This window comes from Carettochelys insculpta, chromosome 2, assembly GCF_033958435.1.
Source record: "Carettochelys insculpta isolate YL-2023 chromosome 2, ASM3395843v1, whole genome shotgun sequence".
Taxonomy (NCBI): Eukaryota; Metazoa; Chordata; order Testudines; family Carettochelyidae; genus Carettochelys; species Carettochelys insculpta.
In genome coordinates, this window is record NC_134138.1 from 4019763 (window position 1) to 4041696 (window position 21934).

Here is a 21934-nt window from a genome sequence, read left to right on the forward strand (position 1 = left end):
ATCATGGGCACATTCTCCTGTTCCTCAGCTATAATCGTATATGCCATCGGCTGTGTCTACACATGCCCCAAACTTCGAAATGGCCATGCAAATGGCCATTTCGAAGTTTACTAATGAAGCGCTGAAATGCATATTCAGCGCTTCATTAGCATGCGGGCGGCAGCGGCGCTTCAAAATTGACGAGCCTTGCCGCCGCGCAGCGCGTCCAGACGGGGCTCCTTTTCGAAAGGGCCCCGCCTACTTTGAAGTCCCCATATTCCCATGAGCTCATCGGAATAAGGGGACTTCGAAGAAGGTGGCGTCCTTTCGAAAAGGAGCCCGGTCTGGACGCGCCGCGTGGTGGCAAGGCTCGTCAATTTCGAAGCGCCGCTGCCGCCCGCATGCTAATGAGGCGCTGAATACGCATTTCAGCGCTTCATTAGTAAACTTCGAAATGGCCATTTGCATGGCCATTTCGAAGTTTGGGGCACGTGTAGACACAGCCATCATGTGCCAACAATGCTCAGTAGGCATCCTTCGATCCCAAGGGATCATGGGTTTGCACCCCAGTTGGACTGATTCGAGCAGCGTCTTCTGTGGCTGTGCAATCCAATGCGGGAGTGGCAGTCCTTTCCGCACTGTGAGCAGCAGTAGGCAGATGTCGCTCTGGTGTCACGGGCAGGGATTTTCCTGAGGGCTCTCCTGTCTTCCGCTTCCTTCACCAAGGTAGTTTCATACATCGCAAGAGCTTCCTTCACTCCCTGTTTCCAGGCGTGCCTGTCTGAGGCGAGCGAATGCCAGGTGCTCACACTGATAGAGAGAGCGCTGAGGTCACGCTTGCACGTGTCCTTGTAGCACAATTTCGGTTGCCCTTTCGGCCTCTTTCCAGACGCCAGTTCGCCGAAGAGGAGGTCCTTCGGTATTCGGCCATCCGTCATGCGTGAGACATGGCCCAGCCAGCGCATACGCCTCTGTTTGAGAAGGGTGAACATGGAGACGGCGCCTGCCCTCTCAAGCACTGCGCTATTGGGGACCTTGTCCTGCCATGAGATACTGAGTATGCGCCTAAGGCAGCGTATGTGGAATGTGTTGAACCTCTGACCCCCTCTACAATGCTCACACACCACGTATATAAGACAGACCACAAACACTCTTCGACAAAGAATGAACGACCATAGAGCAGACATTAAAATCTCCAAATACCCCAACCTGTCAGCCCACACTTTACTGGAGCGGGCCATTCTGTTAAAGACCTGAGAACTTGTTTGCTACTGAAAAGGGACTTTAACGACCGTCTACAGAGGGACTGCTCAGAACTAACATTCATATTCAAATTCGACACATTAACATGTGGTTTGAAGAGGGACAGCAACTTCCTGCCCCATTATAAGGATTCTTTTACCTTTTAAGTGCTTACTTGTTTTATCTAACTCTTAACTCCCCCCCGGCCCCGCCACCCCTCTGCTCTTCTGACTTGCCAACCTTGATTACGATTTTTGGACCTCTGTGCTTTATATATTGTGTCTGTTCTGGTCTGGCTATGATCTGAAGGAGTGGCTCTGTCCCATGAAAGCTCATCACTGAATAAATTACTTTGCTAGTCTTTAAAGCGCTAGCGGACTGCTGTTTTGTTTTGCTAGAATACAGACTAACACGGCTCTCTCTCTCCCAAAGAAGCCGAGGTTAAGGGGCTTAAAAGCGGGCAAGCCGGAGGTGACGCGTGGGCTGCTTTACCGCCCAGCCTGCCGCTCAGAGTGTGCCTGAGAGCACCGATCCGAGTTTACGGGGCTCAGCAACTGCTGTCACAGTAACTGATTCCAAGCCAACTGTGGGGCGGAGGGAAGGGAATCCATACGTCCACACTCAATACCCCAAGAATCAGGGGCACCATGTGGGAAGAGTTTAGCTACACACCCCTGCCAAGCTCTGAATGCTCCATTACATTTTCCCTCATTTGCCCTCCCCTAAAATTAGACTCAGCCACAGCTTTGCCCTCCAGTCTCCAAACGTTTCCGAAGGAGCCCCCCCTGCAGGCCCCAGGGAGATGGCTGTGCCTATACGCAAATCGTCATCAATCCCAAATGCCTTCCCAACGTGTGTCAATGGGGTGAGGGTGTCCCAAGCACCCACAGAGTCCAAATAATGCTTCAATTGGAGTGCCGATGTTCTGGGAAGCAGCATCCCCCCCCCAGCCGTGCCCCTGCGCACCGCTGCCTGATGCAGCCTTCCGGCAGGGAGTCACAAATGACGGTGTTGAGTGGCTCCATTCAGCTCAATGGCCAGTAACTCTAAAACCTGGTGGTGGTATAATGTCAACTAGCTTGCTGCAGACTGTTTAAACAGAGGTGCCCGTGTGTAGCACAGCCTGGCCTGGGATCTGTCCCCCTCCTCCCCACCCCGGAGGTGTTTGCCGGAGAACCAGCTGCCCCAGCCGGTTGCTGACAGCTTTGCAAAGATCTTTGCAAAAGCTGAACAAACCTGAGCTGCTGCCCCTGTTCTCAAGCATTCTTGATCCAAAAGGCAAACCCCTTGGGCTCCCCGTTTAGCTGGTGGGCATTTGGACAATGTGAACAGGCAGGGCCCAGCTCTGCCTCCAGGCTAGAGGTGTGTGAGCCCAGTGGCTGTAGAGGGGGGTGGGTGGGGGTGGAAGTGGGGGGGTGGCTCTGGTTCCCAGCGAGGCAATGTTAGAAGGCTTTCCCTTCACCCCGCCCCCACCTCTCGTCACACAAGCGGAAATCAGGAGATCAGAAGCCCAAAGCAAGTTAGTTCCAAGCAAGTGTACCCCTAGCTCTGAAACCTGGCCAAATCTGCTCCCCAGGGCTCCTCTGCCAGCGTGACACCCCAGCACTTTCACGCTGTCTCGCTTCCCAGCTCAGACACTGCAGAACACCGCGCTGGCCCCATCCCTGACACTCCCTCTGATAAGGCCTCGCTAGACCTGCAGTGTGTGCCCTTAGCCACATCCCTTATAGTCACCCTCCACTTGGGCGGGTCCTGAGACAGGAGGCTTCATCCCACCTCCTTTGTATCCCATGGGGGAGGGGTCATGGGAGAGGGTGCGTTCTGGCCACGGCCAGGAGTTTCTTTAGCTTTTACTGTTGCTTTTGCTGCCCCCGCGCGCCCAGCCCTCTTGCCAGTCCTAAATGGGCCTAACTTGACTTCAGTTTGAGAGAGGGAGCCAGGCAGCCTTCCAGCGTATGCTCATGTATTACACTCCCACCATGCCCCATACTACGGCCCGTAACCCTGTAACTGCTCTTATCTGTTCCCATTAGACCAGCAAACCCAGCCAGCCAGGCAGACACAACAGGCAGCGTTCCTGTCCTTTGTTCACATGTAACTCTTCTGCCAGAAGGTGTCGGCAGCAAGCAGGGCATCTAGGGGCTCCTTTTCACCCATCTCACACAGAACTGGCTCCAGCCCACACCCAGTAGCCTGGGAAATGTGCACCCCCGGGTGCCTCGGAGAGGCGATGCTTCCCCACTCGCACGCACAGAGTCTGAGTGTAGAAAAGAAACTTTTAATGAAAGAGGCAGAGAAATCACATGGCAATAGCTTGGGAAAATCCCACACCCAGAGTTCGTAACCAACCCTCAAGTAACTGTCCCAGCTCAGATGGATTGAACAGTGTCCTTTGCCTCTCAGGCTCACAAGTCCAGTACTGTAAGGATCGAATCCACACACCCCAACATTCTCTTACCCAACCTCAAATGCCCCACTTACAACTCTGTCCAGTCTGTGCAGGTCCTGACACATCACCCCGATGCACCCCTCATTGAGCCTGAGGCAAGGCCAGATATCCTCTCATTGGTCCAGTGTCCTGTGTGCCCCCCCACTGGCCGTTTGTCCCCTGTATTGTGGCTGGAGGCAAAACCAGCTCTCCATGGCTTGAGCCGCCGGTTCTACTGCTCAGCTCGTAGCAGTTTCAGCTTTGGGCCTAACTACAGCACCTACCAAGAAGGAGTCTCACAAAGGCTACGTCTACGCTAGCCCCTTCTTTCTGAAAGGGGTATGGTAATAAGCAAGGTCAGAACATGCTAATGAGGCACTACCATGAATATGAGGCACCTAATTAGCATAATGGCAGCTACAGCAGGCCGCCCATGCAGTGCAGATGGGACCCTTTGCAAAGCCCCTTATTGCTATTTGGTTTTAGGGGCTTTCGAACACTAGGGGGCTGTGGCCGCACTTGGCCAAAATTTTGAAATGGCCGTGCTAATGGCCAAATCGAAGAATACTAATGAGGTGCTGAAATGAATATTCAGCACCTCATTAGCATACTGCCACCTGCGCCACTTCAGAAGTGCCCCATTTTGCTTGCGTGTGGGTTGGCTACATGGGGGTCCTTTCCCAAAGGACCCTACACACTTCAAAATCCCCTTGTTCCTATCAACTGATAAGGGGATTTCCAGGTCTGCAAGGGTCTTTCAAAAAGGATCCCTATGGAACCAAGCCACAAAGTGCTCTGTCCAACAGCATCCTAATGAGGCACTGAATATTCATTTCAGCACCTCATTAGTATTCTTCTATTCAGTTATTAGCATAGCCATTCCAAAGTACAGCTGCAGTCCAGAGCTACGTCTACACGTGAAGCCTACATCGAAGTAGCTTATTTCGATGTAGCGACATCGAAATAGGCTATTTCAATGAATAACGTCTGCACGTTCTCCAGGGCTGGCAACGTCGACGTGCAACATCGACGTTGCGCAGCACCACATCGAAATAGGCGCTGCAAGGGAACGTCTACACTCCAAAGTAGCACACATCGAAATAAGGGTGCCAGGCACAGCTGCAGACAGGGTCACGGGGCGGACTCAACAGCAAGCCGCTCCCTTAAAGGGCCCCTCCCAGACACACTTGCACTAAACAACACAAGATCCACAGAGCCGACAGCTGGTTGCAGACCCTGTGCATGGGGCAGCAGCAGCCAGAAGCCCTGGGCTCAGGGCTGCTGAACACGGTGACCATAGAGCCCTGCAGGGGCTGGAGAGAGAGCGTCTCTCAACCCCTCAGCTGATGGCCGCTATGGTGGACCCCGCTATTTCGATGTTGCGGGACGCAGATCGGCTACACGTGCCCTACTTCGATGTTCAACTTTGAAGTAGGGCGCTATTCCCATCCCCTCATGGGGTTAGCGGCTTCAACGTCTCGCCGCCTAACGTCGATGTTAACATCGAAATAGCGCCCAACACGTGTAGCCGTGACGGGCGCTATTTCGAAGTTAGTGCCGCTACTTCGAAGTAGCGTGCACGTGTAGACATGGCTTGCAAGTGTTCAGGAGGGTGGTTGGGTGACTTGCATTACTGAACCCTGTTTTTTTGTCAGGTGGTGGAGCTGGCCCATGGTCCCTGGGGGTGATGTCCCATAAATCTTGTCTTAGGTGCTGTGGTCACCCCTTGTATTTCAGGGCATGATTGCCAGGGTGCGGGAGAGGTGGGACCTGCTTGTCTCTGATACCCAGCCTTCCCAAGGCCAAGCCAGCTAGCTGCTTTGAAAACAGTTGCGCAAATCCAGCGGCCATTTGTGCTCTAGAGAACAGACTGGCCCTGCTGGTTGGTCTGGTGGGGAGAGAGCTGCGCAGGGCAGCTGTGTCCCTCACTGCCAGGACTCCCAAGTTTAGAGCAAGGTCTGCCTACCAGGACCAGCACCAGGGGTACGGGGAGAGGACAGGACAGGACAGGACAGGACATAGCTTAGCCTTAGCCTCCTGCTGGGTGCTCAGAGAGTGCCATTGGCACTGGAGGAAAAGGCTTCTGCCTCTGCAGCTCCCCATTGCACAGCCCAGACGGAGCTGCCCTCCACTGAGGACGTCACTCCGCCTCTCTTTGGGGCATGCCCCAGGCAAAGGATTAATTGAGCCCTGCCACTGGGTCCATGCTGTGGCAGCCAGTTTCAGCCACTTCACGCTGGATCCACGCCGCGTCCCAGGGAATTTGCAGCCCCTGGGCTGGCCTCACCCCTTCCTACCCTGGACAGCTCATGCAGAACAGAAGGCCCCCGCGCTGCAGGGGGGTGCTGTGAGGAGGGGCAGGCAGGGCTCTGGCTGATAGGAGCCTGTGATGGGGTTCAGGGGTCCCCCTGCACTGCACCCCGTCCGCTGGCAGGAGTGACTCTCACTCAGCAGGTACAACAGGAGGTTTATTTGGCACCAGATGCCCAGTTTCTCACAGAAGCGTCAGTGCAGCAATCAGAGACAGTCCTTCCAACCCGTCCTGGGGTGAGGAGCCCGAGGGGTGCCCCTCTGGGGTGTAGCTTTTGGCTGGCTGCCTTCCAGCTCCCTCTCACCCAGCCTCTAACTGCTGCCCCCGATTCAAAACCAGCTCAGCTCCACCCTCCTCTTTGTTCAGGGCTGAGGTGTTACCTGCCAGCCTAGGTTATAGCCCCAGGGTCATCCTCAGCCGCTGGGAGCTGCTCTGCTTGTCCCACACATCCAGCCTGAGTCTCACACATGCACTCCCCCCACTCCATCACAGAGCCCCACAGCAGGTAGGGGTGGGGAGCCACAGAAGGGGGGGATGGGAAGGGACCTCAGCTTGTCCCTGGCTGAGTCTCCCAGGGCCCTGTGCTGTGCCAGAGGGGGCTGTGGGCTGGCCCTCCCCCAGCCCTTCATAGAGCCAGGCGCAGCGGGAAGGACAGCATGTCACCGGCTCCCCGCAGGCTGAGCGCCATTGTGCCAGGGAAGGAGCTCATTGTCTGCGGGCAGGCAGGCTCATGCAGACAATGCGGCTCTGCTGAGCAGCCAAACAGGCGCTGGAGCTGGCGGGGGCCCAGGGCTCCCCGGCAGGAGATCCTCAGAGAAGGGCTCGGAAGAGCCGCCTTTGGAGAGCCTGGGCTGTGTGACTGGAAGGGCAAATGGGGGTAGGAGTTGGGGTTAGGGGCACTTAAGGGAGGAACGTGAGTTGGCTGGGGGACCAACAGTGGGAGGAAGGGGTTGGTGAAGGGGAGTAAGGCAGGCCTGTGGCAGGGGGAGCTAGCTAGCTAGCTCAGTGGTTAGAGCATTGGCCTGCTAAACCCAGGGGTGTGAGCTCAGTCCTTGAGGGAGTCACTTAGGGACCAGGGCCAAGTTTTTTAAAAAAAGGGGGGAGGTGCTGGTTCAGGCTGAATGACATTCTGAGGTCCTTTACATCTCTTTGAGGTGTGTATCTCCATATAGCTTCAACGGGAGTAGGGATAGCTCAGTGGTTTGAGCATTGCCCTGCTAAAGCCAAAGTTGTGAGCTCAGTCCTTGAGGAGGCCATTTAGGGATCTGGGGCAAATAGATTTAGCTGGCTTATTGGTCTCTGGGTATGACTTTTAAAAAAAAAAGCGGGGGGAGGGGTTAACTCAGTGGTCTGAGCAGTGGCCTGTTAAACTCCCTGAGTTGTGAGTTCAGGCCTTGAGAAGTTTGGGACAAATAATGTGTGGGGAGGAAATCTGTCAGGGATGTTGCTTGGTGCTGTGTATCTCCCCAGATGAAAAAAATGTCAAGGGGGTGGGAGAGGTCAGTGGTTAGAGCATTGACCCACTAAACCCAGGGGTGTTGAGCTCAACCCCCTGAGAGGGCCATTTAGGGGGTCTCAGGCAAATAGATTTAAAAAAAAAAAAGTGGCAGGGATGGTGCTTGGCCCTGCCCAGAGGAAGGGGACTGGACTGGATGAATTCCCAGGGCTCCTTCCAGCTCTGTGAGATGTGTATCTCTGTATATAAATCACAGGGCCTGTCACTTGAGCTCCAGGGGGACCTCCCTCAGCTGCCTCTACCAGTACATCCATTATCTTCTCTGCCAAGCTGAGCCCAGCCCTGAGAGGGTGCCACTGCAATCCCCCCGTCTTCATCACTCAGCAAGGCCTGGGAAAGTGACAAGGTCAGGGCCCACCTCCACTCTTCTGGTTTTAGCCCTCAACACAGACCACAGAACTGGCTGTGCTCTAGCAAAGCATTTTAGCCAGAGGTTATTGTGGCTGCAGCTGAGGCCTCACCCAGACTGGGCACATCCCTGCCAGTCACAAAGCCTGGGCAGAGCAGGGGCTGAGATTCCTGCTCGGTGGGGGATGAGCATCTCAGGAAGAAGAGATGGAAAGCTACACTGAAAAGGGAAAGCCCCAGGTGCCTCTGAGATCAGACAGACCCCCACAGCTCTGCAGAAGCAGGGGACTCACTGCCCCATGAACTGAGCAGCTGATCTGGGACCTGTGCTAGCCCAATGTTCCCACAGCCTGTACAGCAGGGCGGCTCTGCCAACAGTAATACCCAGGCATCAGCCAACGTAACAGTGTGTGTGTCTGGTACAACTTCCATCCAGGGACACCAGATACCTGGCAATCATTGGCTAACTCAGCCTCATGCTTTGCAGGAGATGTGGCAGTAGAGCCACCGACCGGCAACAAGAATCTCCCAGAGTCACAGAGTCAGCTGCATGTGCAGAACCCAGGAGTCCTGGCTCCCAGTCCCTCCTGTACTCTCTAGGAGGCCTTCCCCCCGAGATGTGAATAGAGCCTGGGAGGGTTTGCTCTCATCCCTTGTTGTGTTCTCTCTGTGCCTCACTGCCCCACCTACACTACAGGGACTCTCAGGTTGCCCCCCACCCCACCTGGGTAGTGGAGGCTTGTTAAGCACTAAGTTATCTGCTCAGAGCTCTGGCTGAGCAACAGGCGTAGCGGCTGAGCCTGGGGGCAGGCCAGAGTTGGGCAGAGCCCTTGGGCAGTCAGCCTATGCAGTGGTGGGCAGGGGAGTCACAGAAGCGCTCCCTGCCTGGGCCCTGCTGGGGCTGTCCCCTTCCCCACCCCTCTTCCTGGCACACATCCCAGTGCGAAAGGGCCAGCCCAGCGACACAGATGGAGGTGGAGACCTTCGCAAGGCTGTGCTCTGGCCCTGGGCTCCTGCCAGGTTCCCTGGGCTGCCTGTGCCCAGGAAAGGGAGGGAGGTAAAGAGCAAGGGAGCTTTCACCCATGCACAAACCTGAGAGCGGGGAGGAGGGGCATGCTGAGCTATGGGTCTCAGCCCTCCCTTCAATCACTGTGAGCAGGCTACGCTGCAGCCTCACCCACACCTGGCTTCTGACATGCCCTGAGGAGGCTCCAGGCGTAAGAATTAATCACCATAACACATAACAATAATTCGCCCGTACTCACAGCCAGGTAAATGTGGCTGCCTTACACCAGCACCAATGCATAAGCCAGTAACGTAACAGTGCCACCTGGTCGTCAGTTTGGGTATCGCAGCAAGGGCATCCCCCGCGGAACATGCCACGGGCTCTCTGACACCGGTCATGGCGTCTCGCCACAGCTTCCGGTGCTGAACTGAGGAGGTTCCTCCGGCTCTGGGTTCAGGCCCAGAAAGATGATAGCACACCGGGAGGGAATTCAGGAAAGAGCAGGCAGAAGCTGCCATGTACCTTGAAGGAGCTAAGAGCCTCCTGGCTAGAGTACTGCACCCCTTTCATTGCAGCTGGCCAACACTGACCTAAACCTTGGACTAGTCCACAGGGAAGAAGGACATCCCGGCATAGTGCAGAGCCAAGCTGCCTTCTTCCACCGGCTACAGCATGGTAAGAAATAAATATGCCAAGAACAACAAGAAGGCCTGTGGCCCCTTATAGACTAACATATCTTGCAGCATAAGCTTTCGTGGGCAAAGACCCGCTTCATCAGATGCATGAGCAGCGGGGCGGTGTCAGAGGGGTATTTAAAGAGTGGAGTCCCAGGAAGAGGGAGGGCCGGAGCTGACAAGGTCTATTCAGCAAGGTGGAAATGGCCCAGTCCCAAAAGCAGTTATCAAAAGAGGAAAATCCAAGTCAGATCAGATGGGGGATGTGAACCTTTGTCAGAGTCTAACTTGTTTTGCCCTCTTTTGGTAAGTACTGTTGATACCGGGCCATTTCCGCCTGGCTGAATAGACCTCGTCAGCTCCGGCCCTCCCTCTTACTGGGACTCCGCTCTCTAAATACCCCTCTGAAACCACCCCCCCCAACTCATGCACCTGACAAAGCGGGTCTTTGCCCACAAAAGCTTATGCTCCAAAATCTCTGTTAGTCTATAAGGTGCCACAGGACTTCTTGTTGTTCTCGAAGCTACAGACTAACATGGCTCCTCTCTGATATATGCCAAGAACGAATTATGCCAAACCAACCAAATTTCCTTCTTTGAGCGAGTGGCTGGGGAGAAGCTGGGGAGCAGCGCTATATCTAAAGAACACTTTTTACATTGTGATGCCAAAAAAGGCTATTCCTCTAAATCAGCTGCTGGTATGGCATTCTGACACACCAGAGCCGTGTCTACACGTGCACGCTACTTCGAAGTAGCGGCACTAACTTCGAAATAGTGCCCGTCACGGCTATACGCGCCGGGCGCTATTTCGAAGTTAACTTCGACGTTAGGCGGCGAGACGTCGAAGTCGCTAACCCCATGAGGGGATAGGAATAGCGCCCTACTTTGACGTTCAACGTCGAAGTAGGGACCGTGTAGTCGTTGCGCGTCCCGCAACTTCGAAATAGCGGGGTCCGCCATGGCGGCCATCAGCTGAGGGGTTGAGAGATGCTCTCTCTCCAGCCCCTGCGGGGCTCTATGGTCACCGTGGGCAGCAGCCCTTAGCCCAGGGCTTCTGGCTGCTGCTGCGGCAGCTGGGGATCCATGCTGCATGCACAGGGTCTGCAACCAGTTGTCGGCTCTGTGTATCTTGTGTTGTTTAGTGCAAGTGTGTCTGGGAGGGGCCCTTTAAGGGAGCGGCTTGCTGTTGAGTCCGCCCTGTGACCCTGTCTGCAGCTGTGCCTGGCACCCTTTTTTCGATGTGTGCTACTTTGGCGTGTAGATGTTCCCTCGCAGCGCCTATTTCGATGTGGTGCCGTGCAACGTCGAAGTTGAACATCGACGTTGCCAGCCCTGGAGGACGTGTAGACGTTACTCATCGAAATAGCCTATTTCGATGTTGCTACATCGAGATAAGCTATTTCGATGTTGGCTTCACGTGTAGACGTAGCCCAGCATGCCCCACATTGCTGCCTTTCAGAATTAGCTACCAGTGTTCCTGGAGCTCATCCACGGAGGTGGGGATTCACTTGGTCCTAGGGGGAGCTAGTTCTGAGTCTGGGGCTTCACCTGTCAGATTTGACTCCCTGACAACCTCTCCTTGGTCCTGGAGACAATCCCTGGTCCCTGTGCAGTGCCCCACCTTCACACAGCCTCTACGCACACATAAGGGGCAACCAGCTCTGACAAACACATGCTTCTTGGTACAGCACCACCACCGTCCACACCCTCTCCCGACACTCAATACCACGAGCATCTACATGTACATTTGCACGCTGCCCAGAGGCACAGCAGCAACATACACACCCCACCTTTACACACACACACACACATCCTTTCACACAGCACCTCCACACACACACACCCCCTTGGCCCTACGCACCACACTGGCTCCAATGTTGCTATCTTGGCTCTGCACCCAGTGCTGTCAGCACACCCACCTGCCCCCTGCCCTTCCCCGTTTCTTTTGTGGCCCCACGACCACCCGCTGCAGGCATCTGCTAGCGGCACAGTCCCACTTGAGGCAGGAGAGACAAGGTATGGTGGGTACACCCCACACAGTCCCCTCCCCCTGCCAGCATAAGCAGTGTGTTGTTACTGTTGCTGTTACTGTGATTATTTATGTACTTTCCATTGTTCTACAAACTAACTACCATGAATACATGAGGGGTGCAATTTTATATTCTTGCCTCAGGTGCAGAATTAGCTAGTTAGGGTACTGAGATTGTCACAGAACCTACTACTGGAGAGAGCAAGAAGGATTTTTATTCTGGAGTAAAAATGAGTTTGTTCTGCTCTGAATACATCAGCACAGATATCTCTCCTGAAATAGAGGTGCTGGTCAATTTCACAGCTGAATCAGTTGCTCATAAACTTCACAATTACTGACATTTACTATGCTTATGGTTATACTAGAGAGGTTTGTGACATAGTAGGGCATGCAACAAACTAAACATGGATCAAATGCATCAACGTTTCAAATCCATCACAGAATACACCACCTTGAAGAGCGAGTACAGACACATGTTCAAAATATTCTTTAACTCAACTATTTCTAACTATTCATAGCCCGAAATCAGCCACACATGCAACGTTTGGTTCAGGTCTCCGAATGTTGCTTGTCATGTTATGAATTTCACATCTGTAACAATATTTTACAAGTATGATTTTATTAAATAATTGAACCAATAAATAATTGAAATTCAATGGATCGATTGCAAAATGCAAAGGAGAATAAATAGCACCTTACAGGATTAGAAGGAAACATGGGCCTGCAGTTGTACAAAAAGATGGGCAAGTTGAGGGAGGCAGCTCCAGAAAACAGACTCCTCTCCTTGCCAACCCCTTGGGGCAGAGATGCTGCATTTAAACCATGTTCCAGCTGGCTCCATCCTTCTGTCCCTGACCTTGCACAGCAGGGGATGGGGGGCTACCTGCCAGCCCAGGCAGGCCAGGAAGCAGCACTGTAGCTGTTTCTCAGCATGAAGACTCCTGTGGGGTCAGCATTTCCCCTCACAGCCGCTCTGCAGAGCAACCATGGGAGCAGGAGGAACTGACCAAGCCTGTGCCAGGCTGGGACTCAGGCAGCTTTGACCAAGGAGGCTCGGCACCCTATTGCAAAAGGGTTACTAGGTAAAGGACTGACAAAGGGCCTTACTGCCGGGCCACCTCTGGGGAACTTTACTGGGAACATTCAGACAGGGTTACCCTACAGAAGAGAGAACATCCCTGAGGCGCAGCGTGTCTGTAACAGTACCCACTCGTTCCCACCGCAGTACCACCGGGCTCAGCAACCTTGGAGGCAGTGTTGAAAACTGACCTTCCATCCTCTCCAGCCTGAGTGCCGGTGATACTTTTAAAAGCCACTAGGGGCCCTTCTGACAACAGCTCCGTGAATAAACACGCGAGGAGGCAGGGCTCTCCCGCTCGGGGAGGGGGTTGGCCGTGTGAGACGGGCTTTTCCTACTCCCCAGGCGGCCTGGCTCTGTGCCAGCACCCGGCTGCCTGGGGGGAGGAAGGGCGGGGCTGAGCTCCCGCCTCACCTGCTGTTCTTGGCACGCGTGCTGTTCTTGGCACGCGTGCCGGCTCTGCGGAGCCCTAGCACGTCACACGCGCTCCCGTTCGGGCTGCTGGCGCCTGGCCCTTGTACCGGGGCTGTGGCGCACTCCGGCATCCACCCACCGGCCAGAGGCGCAGGGCGCCGGCTCCCCCCCCCCACGGGATTGCACACCGCCGGGCCGGGCGGGAAAGCCCCGTCTCTGGCGGGACCGGGGAGGGGCGGGGGGGGGTCACTTGTTCATCCCTCAGCACTGCAGCGCGCGCCCTTCCCGCCCAAATAACGGCCGCGCCCCTCCCAGGCAGGCGGGCGAGCGGAGCGCCGAGCGCTTGATGTGCTCCGGCGCCATTTTCCAGGAAGCGGGTGAGAGGCCGGAGGGCGGCGGCGCGGCAGGGCCGGGGGCGCGGGGAGCAGCGGTGCGCTCGGCTCAGGGTGTGTGTGTGTGTCTGTGTGTGTTTGGCTGGGGGGCGGTGGGGAGCGCAGGGCGGGGGGGTGTTTGTGGCTGGGGGGCGGTGGGGAGCGCAGGGCGGGGGGGTGTTTGTGACTAGGGCCGGTGGGGAGCGCAGGGCTGGGGGGTGTTTGTGACTAGGGGGCGGTGGGGAGCGCAGGGCCGGGGTGGTTGTGTGTGTGTGTGTGTGTGTGTGTTTGTGGCTGGGGGGCAGTGGGGAGCGCAGGGCCGGGGGGGGTGTTTGTGGCTGGGGGGCGGTGGGGAGCGCAGGGCCGGGGGGGGTGTTTGTGGCTGGGGGGCGGTGGGGAGCGCAGGGCGGGGGGGTGTTTGTGGCTGGGGGGCGGTGGGGAGCGCAGGGCCGGGGTGGTTGTGTGTGTGTGTGTGTGTGTGTGTGTTTGTGGCTGGGGGGCAGTGGGGAGCGCAGGGCCGGGGGGGGTGTTTGTGGCTGGGGGGCGGTGGGGAGCGCAGGGCCGGGGGGGGTGTTTGTGGCTGGGGGGCGGTGGGGAGCGCAGGGCCGGGGGGGTGTTTGTGGCTGGGGGGCGGTGGGGAGCGCAGGGCCGGGGGGGGTGTTTGTGACTAGGGGGCGGTGGGGAGCGCAGGGCTGGGGGGTGTTTGTGGCTGGTGGGCGGTGGGGAGCGCGGGGCCGGGGGGGGTTGTGTGTGTGTGTGTGTGTTTGGCTGGGGGGCGGTGGGGAGCGCAGGGCCGGGGGGTGTTTGTCATTACGGGGCGGTGGGGAGCACAGGGCTGGGGGGTGTTTGTGACTAGGGCCGGTGGGGAGCGCAGGGCTGGGGGGTGTTTGTGACTAGGGCCGGTGGGGAGCGCAGGGCTGAGGGGTGTTTGTCACTAGGGGGCGGTGGGGAGCGCAGGGCCGGGGGGGTTGTGTGTGTGTGTGTGTTTGGCTGGGGGGCGGTGGAGAGCGCAGGGTGGGGGGGTGTTTGTGACTGGGGGGCGGTGGGGAGCGCAGGGCCGGGGTGGTTGTGTGTGTGTGTTTGTGGCTGGGGGGCGGTGGGGAGCGCAGGGCCGGGGGGGGTGTTTGTGGCTGGGGGGCAGTGGGGAGCGCAGGGCCGGGGTGTGTGTGTGTGTGTGTTTGTGGCTGGGGGGCAGTGGGGAGTGCAGGGCCGGGGGGCGGTGTTTCTGGCTGGGGGGCAGTGGGGAGCGCAGGGCCGGGGTGTGTGTGTGTGTGTGTTTGTGGCTGGGGGGCAGTGGGGAGTGCAGGGCCGGGGGGCGGTGTTTGTGGCTGGGGGGCGGTGGGGAGCGCAGGGCCGGGGGGGGTGTTTGTGGCTGGGGGGCGGTGGGGAGCGCAGGGCCGGGGGGGGTGTTTGTGACTAGGGGGCGGTGGGGAGCGCAGGGCCGTGGGGTGTTTGTGTCTAGGGGGCGGTGGGGAGCGCAGGGCTGGGGGGTGTTTGTCACTAGGGGGCGGTGGGGAGTGTGGGGCCCCGGGCTGTTTGGGTCCGGGGATCGCGTCGGGTGCAGGGGCCGGGCTACCAGGCCACACTAACGCCCCTCTCCCTCCCTTGCAGAGGTCCCCCAGGCAGTAGTGCCCCAGCCCACCACAATGTTCCACGGGATCCCTGCTGCGCCTGGCCCAGGAGGTGAGTCCCGCTGGCCCTGCCGCCGTGGGGAGCAAGGGGCCCCACAGCACCACCCCATGGCCGGGGCTGAGACACAGACTGGCCCGGTCCACACCTGACAGAGCCCTGCCTGCTGGCCATGAGCAGGGCTGTGACCCAGGCCCACCCCGCCCCTGGCCAGAGACCCAGTGACACCGCGGGTTCCAGCTCCCCTCAGGGGACTGCCCGCCCTCAAAGTCCCCAGGGGTCAGGCTAGCGGGGCTGGGGGCAGCAGAGTGGTGGGACACTGGGCTCATGGGAGGGTGGGTATCACGGCCACAGAGGCGGGTTACGAAGCAATGGCTCAGTCTGCATCAACAGGGGTTAGGATAGCACAGCAGTTCCCAAATTGGGTTGGGACCTCATTTTAATGAGTTCCCCTGGGTTGGCTTAGACTTGCTGAGATCGAGGCCAGACAAAGGGCTTCAGCCCTGTGCAGTGGGGCTCAGGTTCCAGGCCCCTCCTGGGGCTGCAGCCTGGGTCCTCAGCCTCTCCTTTCTTCGGGCAATGGGGCTGGTCTTTTGTTCCCCTTACTCGCACCCCTGGTGGCAGGGCCTGGGTTTTGGCTGAGGCATGTGTCTGTGCATTACTTTTTCTTGGCAGAAGTGGATTGTACACCAATGAAGTTTGAGACCCCCTGAGATAAAGAACAGCTTTCCCACACTGAGGGCAGTTAAGCTGTGGAGCAGGTGCCCCAGGGAGGTTGTGGATCCCCATCAGTGGAAGTTGTTAAGAACAGGCTGGACAGATGCCTGGAAGGGATGGGCTCTGTTTACTTGGCCCTGCTCCAGTGCAGGGGCTGGACTCAACTTCTCAAGGACCCTTCCAGCTCAGAATCTGATTCTCCCTTGTGAACTGTGCTGGGTTCTCTGGCCTGGAGCAAGGGGCGGTGATCAGCAGGAGGGGCGGGATGGAAGAGCGGAGCAGGCTGTAGAGGTCCTGGGTGCTAGCAGTATCCCTGTAGCTAGTAGGCTAAGGAGCTGTGGACGTGGTCCTTCCTAACACCGGGTTACCAGGAAGGTTTTGCATTGTGGGCGTCACTGGTAGGCCCCTAGCTATAAGTGCTAGGTCTGTTCATGGGTTTCTTCTTTTTCAGCCCCAGGGAATAAGCCAGAACTGTACGAGGTGAGTAACGCTGGTCACGTTCCCCTCCTCGTCCTGTCTCTGGCACAGGAGGCAGAATGACCTTCCAGCGTAAGTCGGGTTTGGCTCTGCAAACGGTTTCACAGCCCTCAGTGCTGGAGCATTCAGGGGACCCCAGCTCTTGAGGTGATTCCCAGCTCCTTACCTCCATCTCAGTGTGGGTTTCTCTGGTCCCTGTCTCCTCTACCCTGTGGTGAGGATGCAGGAGGTCCGTATCTGTCAGCTCCGTCCCCACCTGCTTCCAGCCTGTCCATTTGTGCAGCTGACCACACACTGTGCGGGTACCTGACAGGCTGTGTATCTGCTCTCCTTGCAGGAGGTGAAGCTGTATAAAAATGCACGGGAGCGAGAAAAGTGAGTCCATCCCCAGCCGAATGGGTTCCCATGTGGTACACAGTTCTGTGGGGCTTGGGAGTGCTGGGACTTCAAGCTGTTGTCTGCAGTGAGGTCCTTGCTCGGGAGATGCTGGGGCTGATGGTGCAGGGAGCTCTGCGTTCTGATGCTCTGTCCCCGCGCCAAGCTAGGAAGGACCCAAGAGCCCTTCTGCTCCGCCTCTGCCATTGGCCAGGGCAGCCTGCTGCTGAGAAAGATGCAATAGGCGGAAGGGTCTTCTCCAGAAAAAGGGAGTGCTCCTGCTGGGCTGTGGAGCATGAGAGCCCCTGTGCTGTTCCCAGGGACGCGGGCGCGTGTATAGCGGTGGGGGTCACAGGCTATGCGCCTTCACGGGCTTCTGCGCTTGGGTTTTAGGTACGATAACATGGCTGAGCTGTTTGCGGTGGTGAAGACGATGCAGGCTCTGGAGAAAGCCTATATCAAGGACTGTGTCTCTCCCAACGAGTGAGTCCCCAGCTGGGTTTTGTTTCCAGCCTGGTCTCTCCCAGGGGAGCCAAGCGGATGCAGCAGCAGGAGCATCTCCTGCAGGATGCGTCGTTACCGAGTGGAGCAGAGTGACCTCTCCCCCCCCAGGGCACTGCGGACACACTGGGGACGGGGCTCAGAGAAGCATCAAAACAGCCCCTTAGTCCCCCCTCAGGCCCTGCCCACTTCCCCTGGGGGCCAGGCAACATTGCTCCATGCAGAGGGTCTCCAGTCAGAGACCCTGGGGAGCCTCCCCTGCCGTGGGGGCTGTTACAGTGTTCTCCTTTCCCCTGGGGACCTGCTTGTACATCCTCGACCTCCGTGTTCCCCTCCTGCTTGGCATGAGCCACTCCAGCTGTTCTTACTCCATGCACTGCCCCAGGTACACCGCAGCCTGCTCCCGGCTCCTGGTCCCGTACAAAGCTGCCTTCAAACAGGTACAGGGATCTGAAATTGGCTCCATCGATGAATTTTGCCGCAAGTTCCGGATGAGTTCAGCCTCCAGCAGTACAGCTTTTGGGGACTCTGGGACAGGAATCTCGGGGGGCTCCTAGAACAGTGGGGGCGGGGGGCGGGCTGTGTTGCTGCTGAGTTCTACATGTAGGCCGCATGGACACTAGTCCCCTCCTTTTGGGGCGAGTTGGGAATATGCTAATGAGGCACCACCGTGAATATGCAGTGCCTCATTAGCATAATAGTGGCCCCACACAATTGGAAAGCACAGCTTTTGAATTGTGCGCTGCCTCTCTAGACGGGGGCTTTTTGAAAGGACACTCCTCCGCCCCCGGACTTTGAAAAACCCTTCTTCCTAAAACCAAATAGGAAGAAGGGGCTTTCGAAGTCCGGGGGGTCCTTTCGAAAGGCCCCTGTCTACATTGGCGGTGCGTGATTTGAAAACAACACTTTCAAATTACATGCAGCCACCATTATGCTAATGAGGCTGTGAGGGGGTTCGGGGTCTCCATCCTCTGCACCCCATCCGCAGGCAGGAGAACAGGTTTATTAGGCAACAGGGCACAGCGTCGTACAGAGGAGACAGTGCAGCCGGCAGAGACAGCCAGCCCAAGCCATGCTGGGGAGAGGAGGCCCCGAGGGGCCCCCGGAGCCGGGGTCTTGCCCCCTCCTTTGTCTCTCTCTCTCCCAGCCCCGACTAACTGCTTCCAACACCCAGTTCCAGTTCAAACCCCTCAGGCTCCACCTCCTCCTTTGTCTGCAGCCCAGGGGTGTCACCTGGTCGCCAGGTTACCCTCAGCAGGAGCCCCACGTGTACACACAGGTATCTCCCACTACATCACAGAGGCACTGCATATTCATGGCAGCGCCTCCTTAGCATCTTCCCAACTCGCTCATTACCATGTCCCTTCTGAAAGGAAGGGGCTTGTGTAGACATAGCCCTACTGTGCCTGACTGACTTAGATGCTGGGGGGAGAGACTGCATAGATTTGTTTATTCCAAGCCTGGAGGACCCAGTGTGGTCACCCAGGCTGTTCCCCTGTGTCCCTCTGGCCAGAGCCCTGCCCCCAGCTCACTCCCAGAGCAGACCTGTCCCATGAGAAATACAGCCCGCCTAGATTTAAAAACTGTCGGTGCTGGAGAACCCACCAAAGGTGAATTACACTCTCGCGGTCACCTGGCTTAGAGAGGGGGCCCCTGCGCTTGGGGGGGTGAGTGTGCACGCGCACACACACACTCTCTCTCTCTCTCTCTCTCTCCCTCCCTCCCTCCCTCCCCTGGACCAAAGGCACTTCCACCTTGTCGTAATCATATTACCTTCGTATAAATCCCGTGTACTTCTATGTCACACCTGCAGCAGTATTCAAGGTCACCACATCTCTAAAAAGATGTATTGGAATTGGGAAAGGTACAGAAAAGGGCAGAATACCGATTGGGGTATGGAATGGCTGGGGTATGGTGTGGGGGGAGTAGTAAGAGTGGGATTTCTCAGCTTGGAAAAGAGGCGGCTAATGTCCAGAACATCCCAACTGGTTGGACAAAGTCGATAAGGAAGTGGTGTTCTGTCTTCCTTCTCCTAATGCAAGAACTAGGGGTCACCCCATGAAACAAACAGGTAGTGGGGTTAAAACAGACAGAAGGACGGATTTCTTCACACAACGCAGGGCCAGCTGTGGGACTCCCTGCCACAGGGCAATGTGAAGGCTGAGACTATAACAAGGCTCAAAAACCTACTGGATACGTTCATGGAGAACAGGGCCACAAATGGCTGTTCAGCAAGGTGGACAGGGTGGTGCCTCTAGCCCCGTTTGTCAGAAGCTGGGACTGGGTGACAGGAGAAGGATCACCTTTTGGTGACGTGTTCTGGTCATGCCCTCTGGGGCGCCCAGCACTGGTCACTGTCTACGACCAGGCTGGGTGGCCCTATGTTCAGACCGTCTGGCCACGTTCTGTACTGTGCTCCCTTCCCCCAGCTTAGCACATGGAGCGGAACCCGGCTTTCCCTGGGAAATGCTCTTTGTTGGGGGTTATATGGTGCTTGTTACCCTGCCCTGAGCTTGCCCAGCCTCATTGTAACCCTCCTGCTGCTGCAGCTCGACTGCCCGCTGGCCATGGAGAGGATCAAGGAGGATCGGCCAATCACCATCAAGGACGACAAGGGCAACCTGAACCGCTGCATTGCTGACATCGTCTCTGTACGTTCCCGGGGCAAGGGGCTGTGCGCACTGTAATCCCGGCATCCTGTGCTTCTGGGACTTTGGCAGCTGGCCTGGCCTGTGCAGCTGCATGGCTGGTCCCCAGGGGGCTGTCAAGGGCCCGCTGTCCTGGCTTGCCCCCACCCTCCCAAGAGGGCTGGAGTGAGGTGCCCTGCTGCTAGCTTCCAGGCCATTGCTGAGGCACCTCTTTTCTCTTCCAGCTTTTCATCACAGTGATGGACAAGCTGCGCCTGGAGATCCGAGCCATGGATGAGGTGAGAATCATTTACAGAGGGACAGAGGATAAGACAGGGAGTATCTTACAGCCTTGGTATAAATCCAGGGTACACCCCCAGCTTGAATACTGCGTGCAGATGTGGTCGCCTCATCTCAAAAAAAAAAAAAAAACAAAAAAAAAAAAAAAACACCCTTGGCTGTGGAAAAGTTTCAGAAAAGGGTAACAAAAACAATGGATTTGGACCGGGTCCATCTGAAGAGAGATTAAAAAGTCTGTGACTTTTCAGTTTAGAAAACAATAGATGAAGGGTGCGGGGACGACTAAGAGGTCGACAAAATCATGACTGGTGTGGAGGAAAAATAAGGAAAAGGTATTTACTTGTTCCCACCACACGAGATCTAGGGGTTACCCAGTGAAATTAGCAACAGGGTTAAGAACAAACAGGATGTATTTCTCATGCAGTGCACAGTTCACTTCTGGAGCTCCTGGCCAGAGGATGGCGTGAAGACCAGGACTTTATCAATAGAGTTCCAAAAAGAGCTAGATCCATTCAGGGAGGTGAGGTCCATCGGTGGCTGTTAGCCAGGATGGGCAGGAATGATGGCGCTAGCCTCCGTTTGTCAGAAGTTGGAACTAGATGACAGGAGATGGACCACTCAATGCTCAGCTGTTCTGTTCGCTTCCCTTGGGGCACGTGGCATTGGCCACTGTCCGAAGACAGGGCACTGGGCAAGATGGATTTTGGTCTGACCCGGTGTGGCTGGTCTTCAGAGAGAGAGGGGGACAAGCTAGGGGTGCATGGAGGCTTCACTGCTGGCAGCAGCGCCTGAAGGGGGGTGGGGCTTTCCCAGCCGGGCCCCAGGCAGGAAAAGCAGAAGCTCCATGCTTTTGTGCATCCAGATCCAGCCAGACCTGCGGGAGCTGATGGAGACGATGAACCGCATGAGCCACCTACCTCCTGACTTCGAGGGGAGACAGAAAGTGAACCAGTGGTGAGTAGGGTGCTCTGAGGCCCCTGCCCTCTGCAGGAGCAAGCCCGGGTCCTGACCCAGCTCTCCAGGACAGGGCCTGGACCTGCCTTGCCCCATGGCGCTCCTGCCAGTCTGAGGGCATGGGGGAGCGCAGAGTGCCTTCGGGCCCAGCTCCATCAGTCTGCTCCCTCTGCAGTGGGAGGTGCTTGTCCCCAGCCCTGCTCGCCATGTCTGATCAGGGGCCTGGTTGCGGGGTGGGACCGTGGCCAGAGGAGCTACCAGTTTCCTCCTAGGCCAGCACTCAGGGCGACAAGTCATGGCTCCTGCCAGGTCCCTCCAGTACTAGTGCAGGCGCAAAGTGCAGCCCAGCAAAGGGCCTTCTTCCTGCTCTGGGGGCCAGGACTGTGCCTTGACTCTCCCCGGCAGGCTGCAGACGCTGAGCGGCATGTCTGCCTCTGACGAGCTGGACGATTCCCAAGTGCGCCAGATGCTGTTTGATTTGGAATCCGCCTACAATGCCTTCAGCCGGTTCCTGCACTCCTGAGGCTGGGCCCTGCGCCCTGCCTGGTCCTGAGGAGCGCCCTCCCACTGTAGCAGTCCAGCAGGCTCCAGGCCCTTTCCCCTAGGCTGCTGTTGGGGGCAGGAGGCTGGGAGTGGTGCACTGCAGCCATTCCCGCAGCAGGGTTAGGGCTGAGTCAAGGTGAACTGTGCTGCTGCAGGGCACATTCACACTGGGCCAGCTCCAGCCAGCCTGTCTCCTTTCCTCCCTCCCCGTGAGTCCTGCAAGCAGGGCGGGAGACTTGTACACCTGCGGTAATAAACCCCCATGCTGGCTATGCTGCGGTGCTGTGGCTCTTGCTGGGTGGGAGAAGCAGGCACAGCCACTGCCCCTGTACTCAGGGCCTGGACCAGCCCAGCAGCTCAGATTTTCTGGGTGCCACAGCAGCTGGCTAAGGCAGGGTGCTCCACCCTTGCTGACA

General features: G+C 57.1%; 2 protein-coding genes across 2 annotated transcripts in view; both read left to right on the forward strand.

Annotated features, from left to right (window-relative positions):
* LOC142009046 (uncharacterized) overlaps positions 1–21934 on the forward strand; it is a 165030-nt gene that overhangs the window by 121757 nt on the left and 21339 nt on the right. The gene's annotated exons all lie outside the window — the stretch shown is intronic.
* LOC142008380 (vacuolar protein sorting-associated protein 28 homolog) lies at positions 15042–21927 on the forward strand. Its single transcript, XM_074985565.1, has 9 exons — positions 15042–15078; positions 16193–16221; positions 16556–16593; positions 16987–17076; positions 17480–17594; positions 19644–19745; positions 19967–20020; positions 20884–20975; positions 21381–21927. The coding sequence occupies exons 1-9, from the start codon at positions 15042–15044 to the stop codon at positions 21496–21498; spliced, it is 675 nt and encodes a 224-aa protein (XP_074841666.1). The 3' UTR covers positions 21499–21927.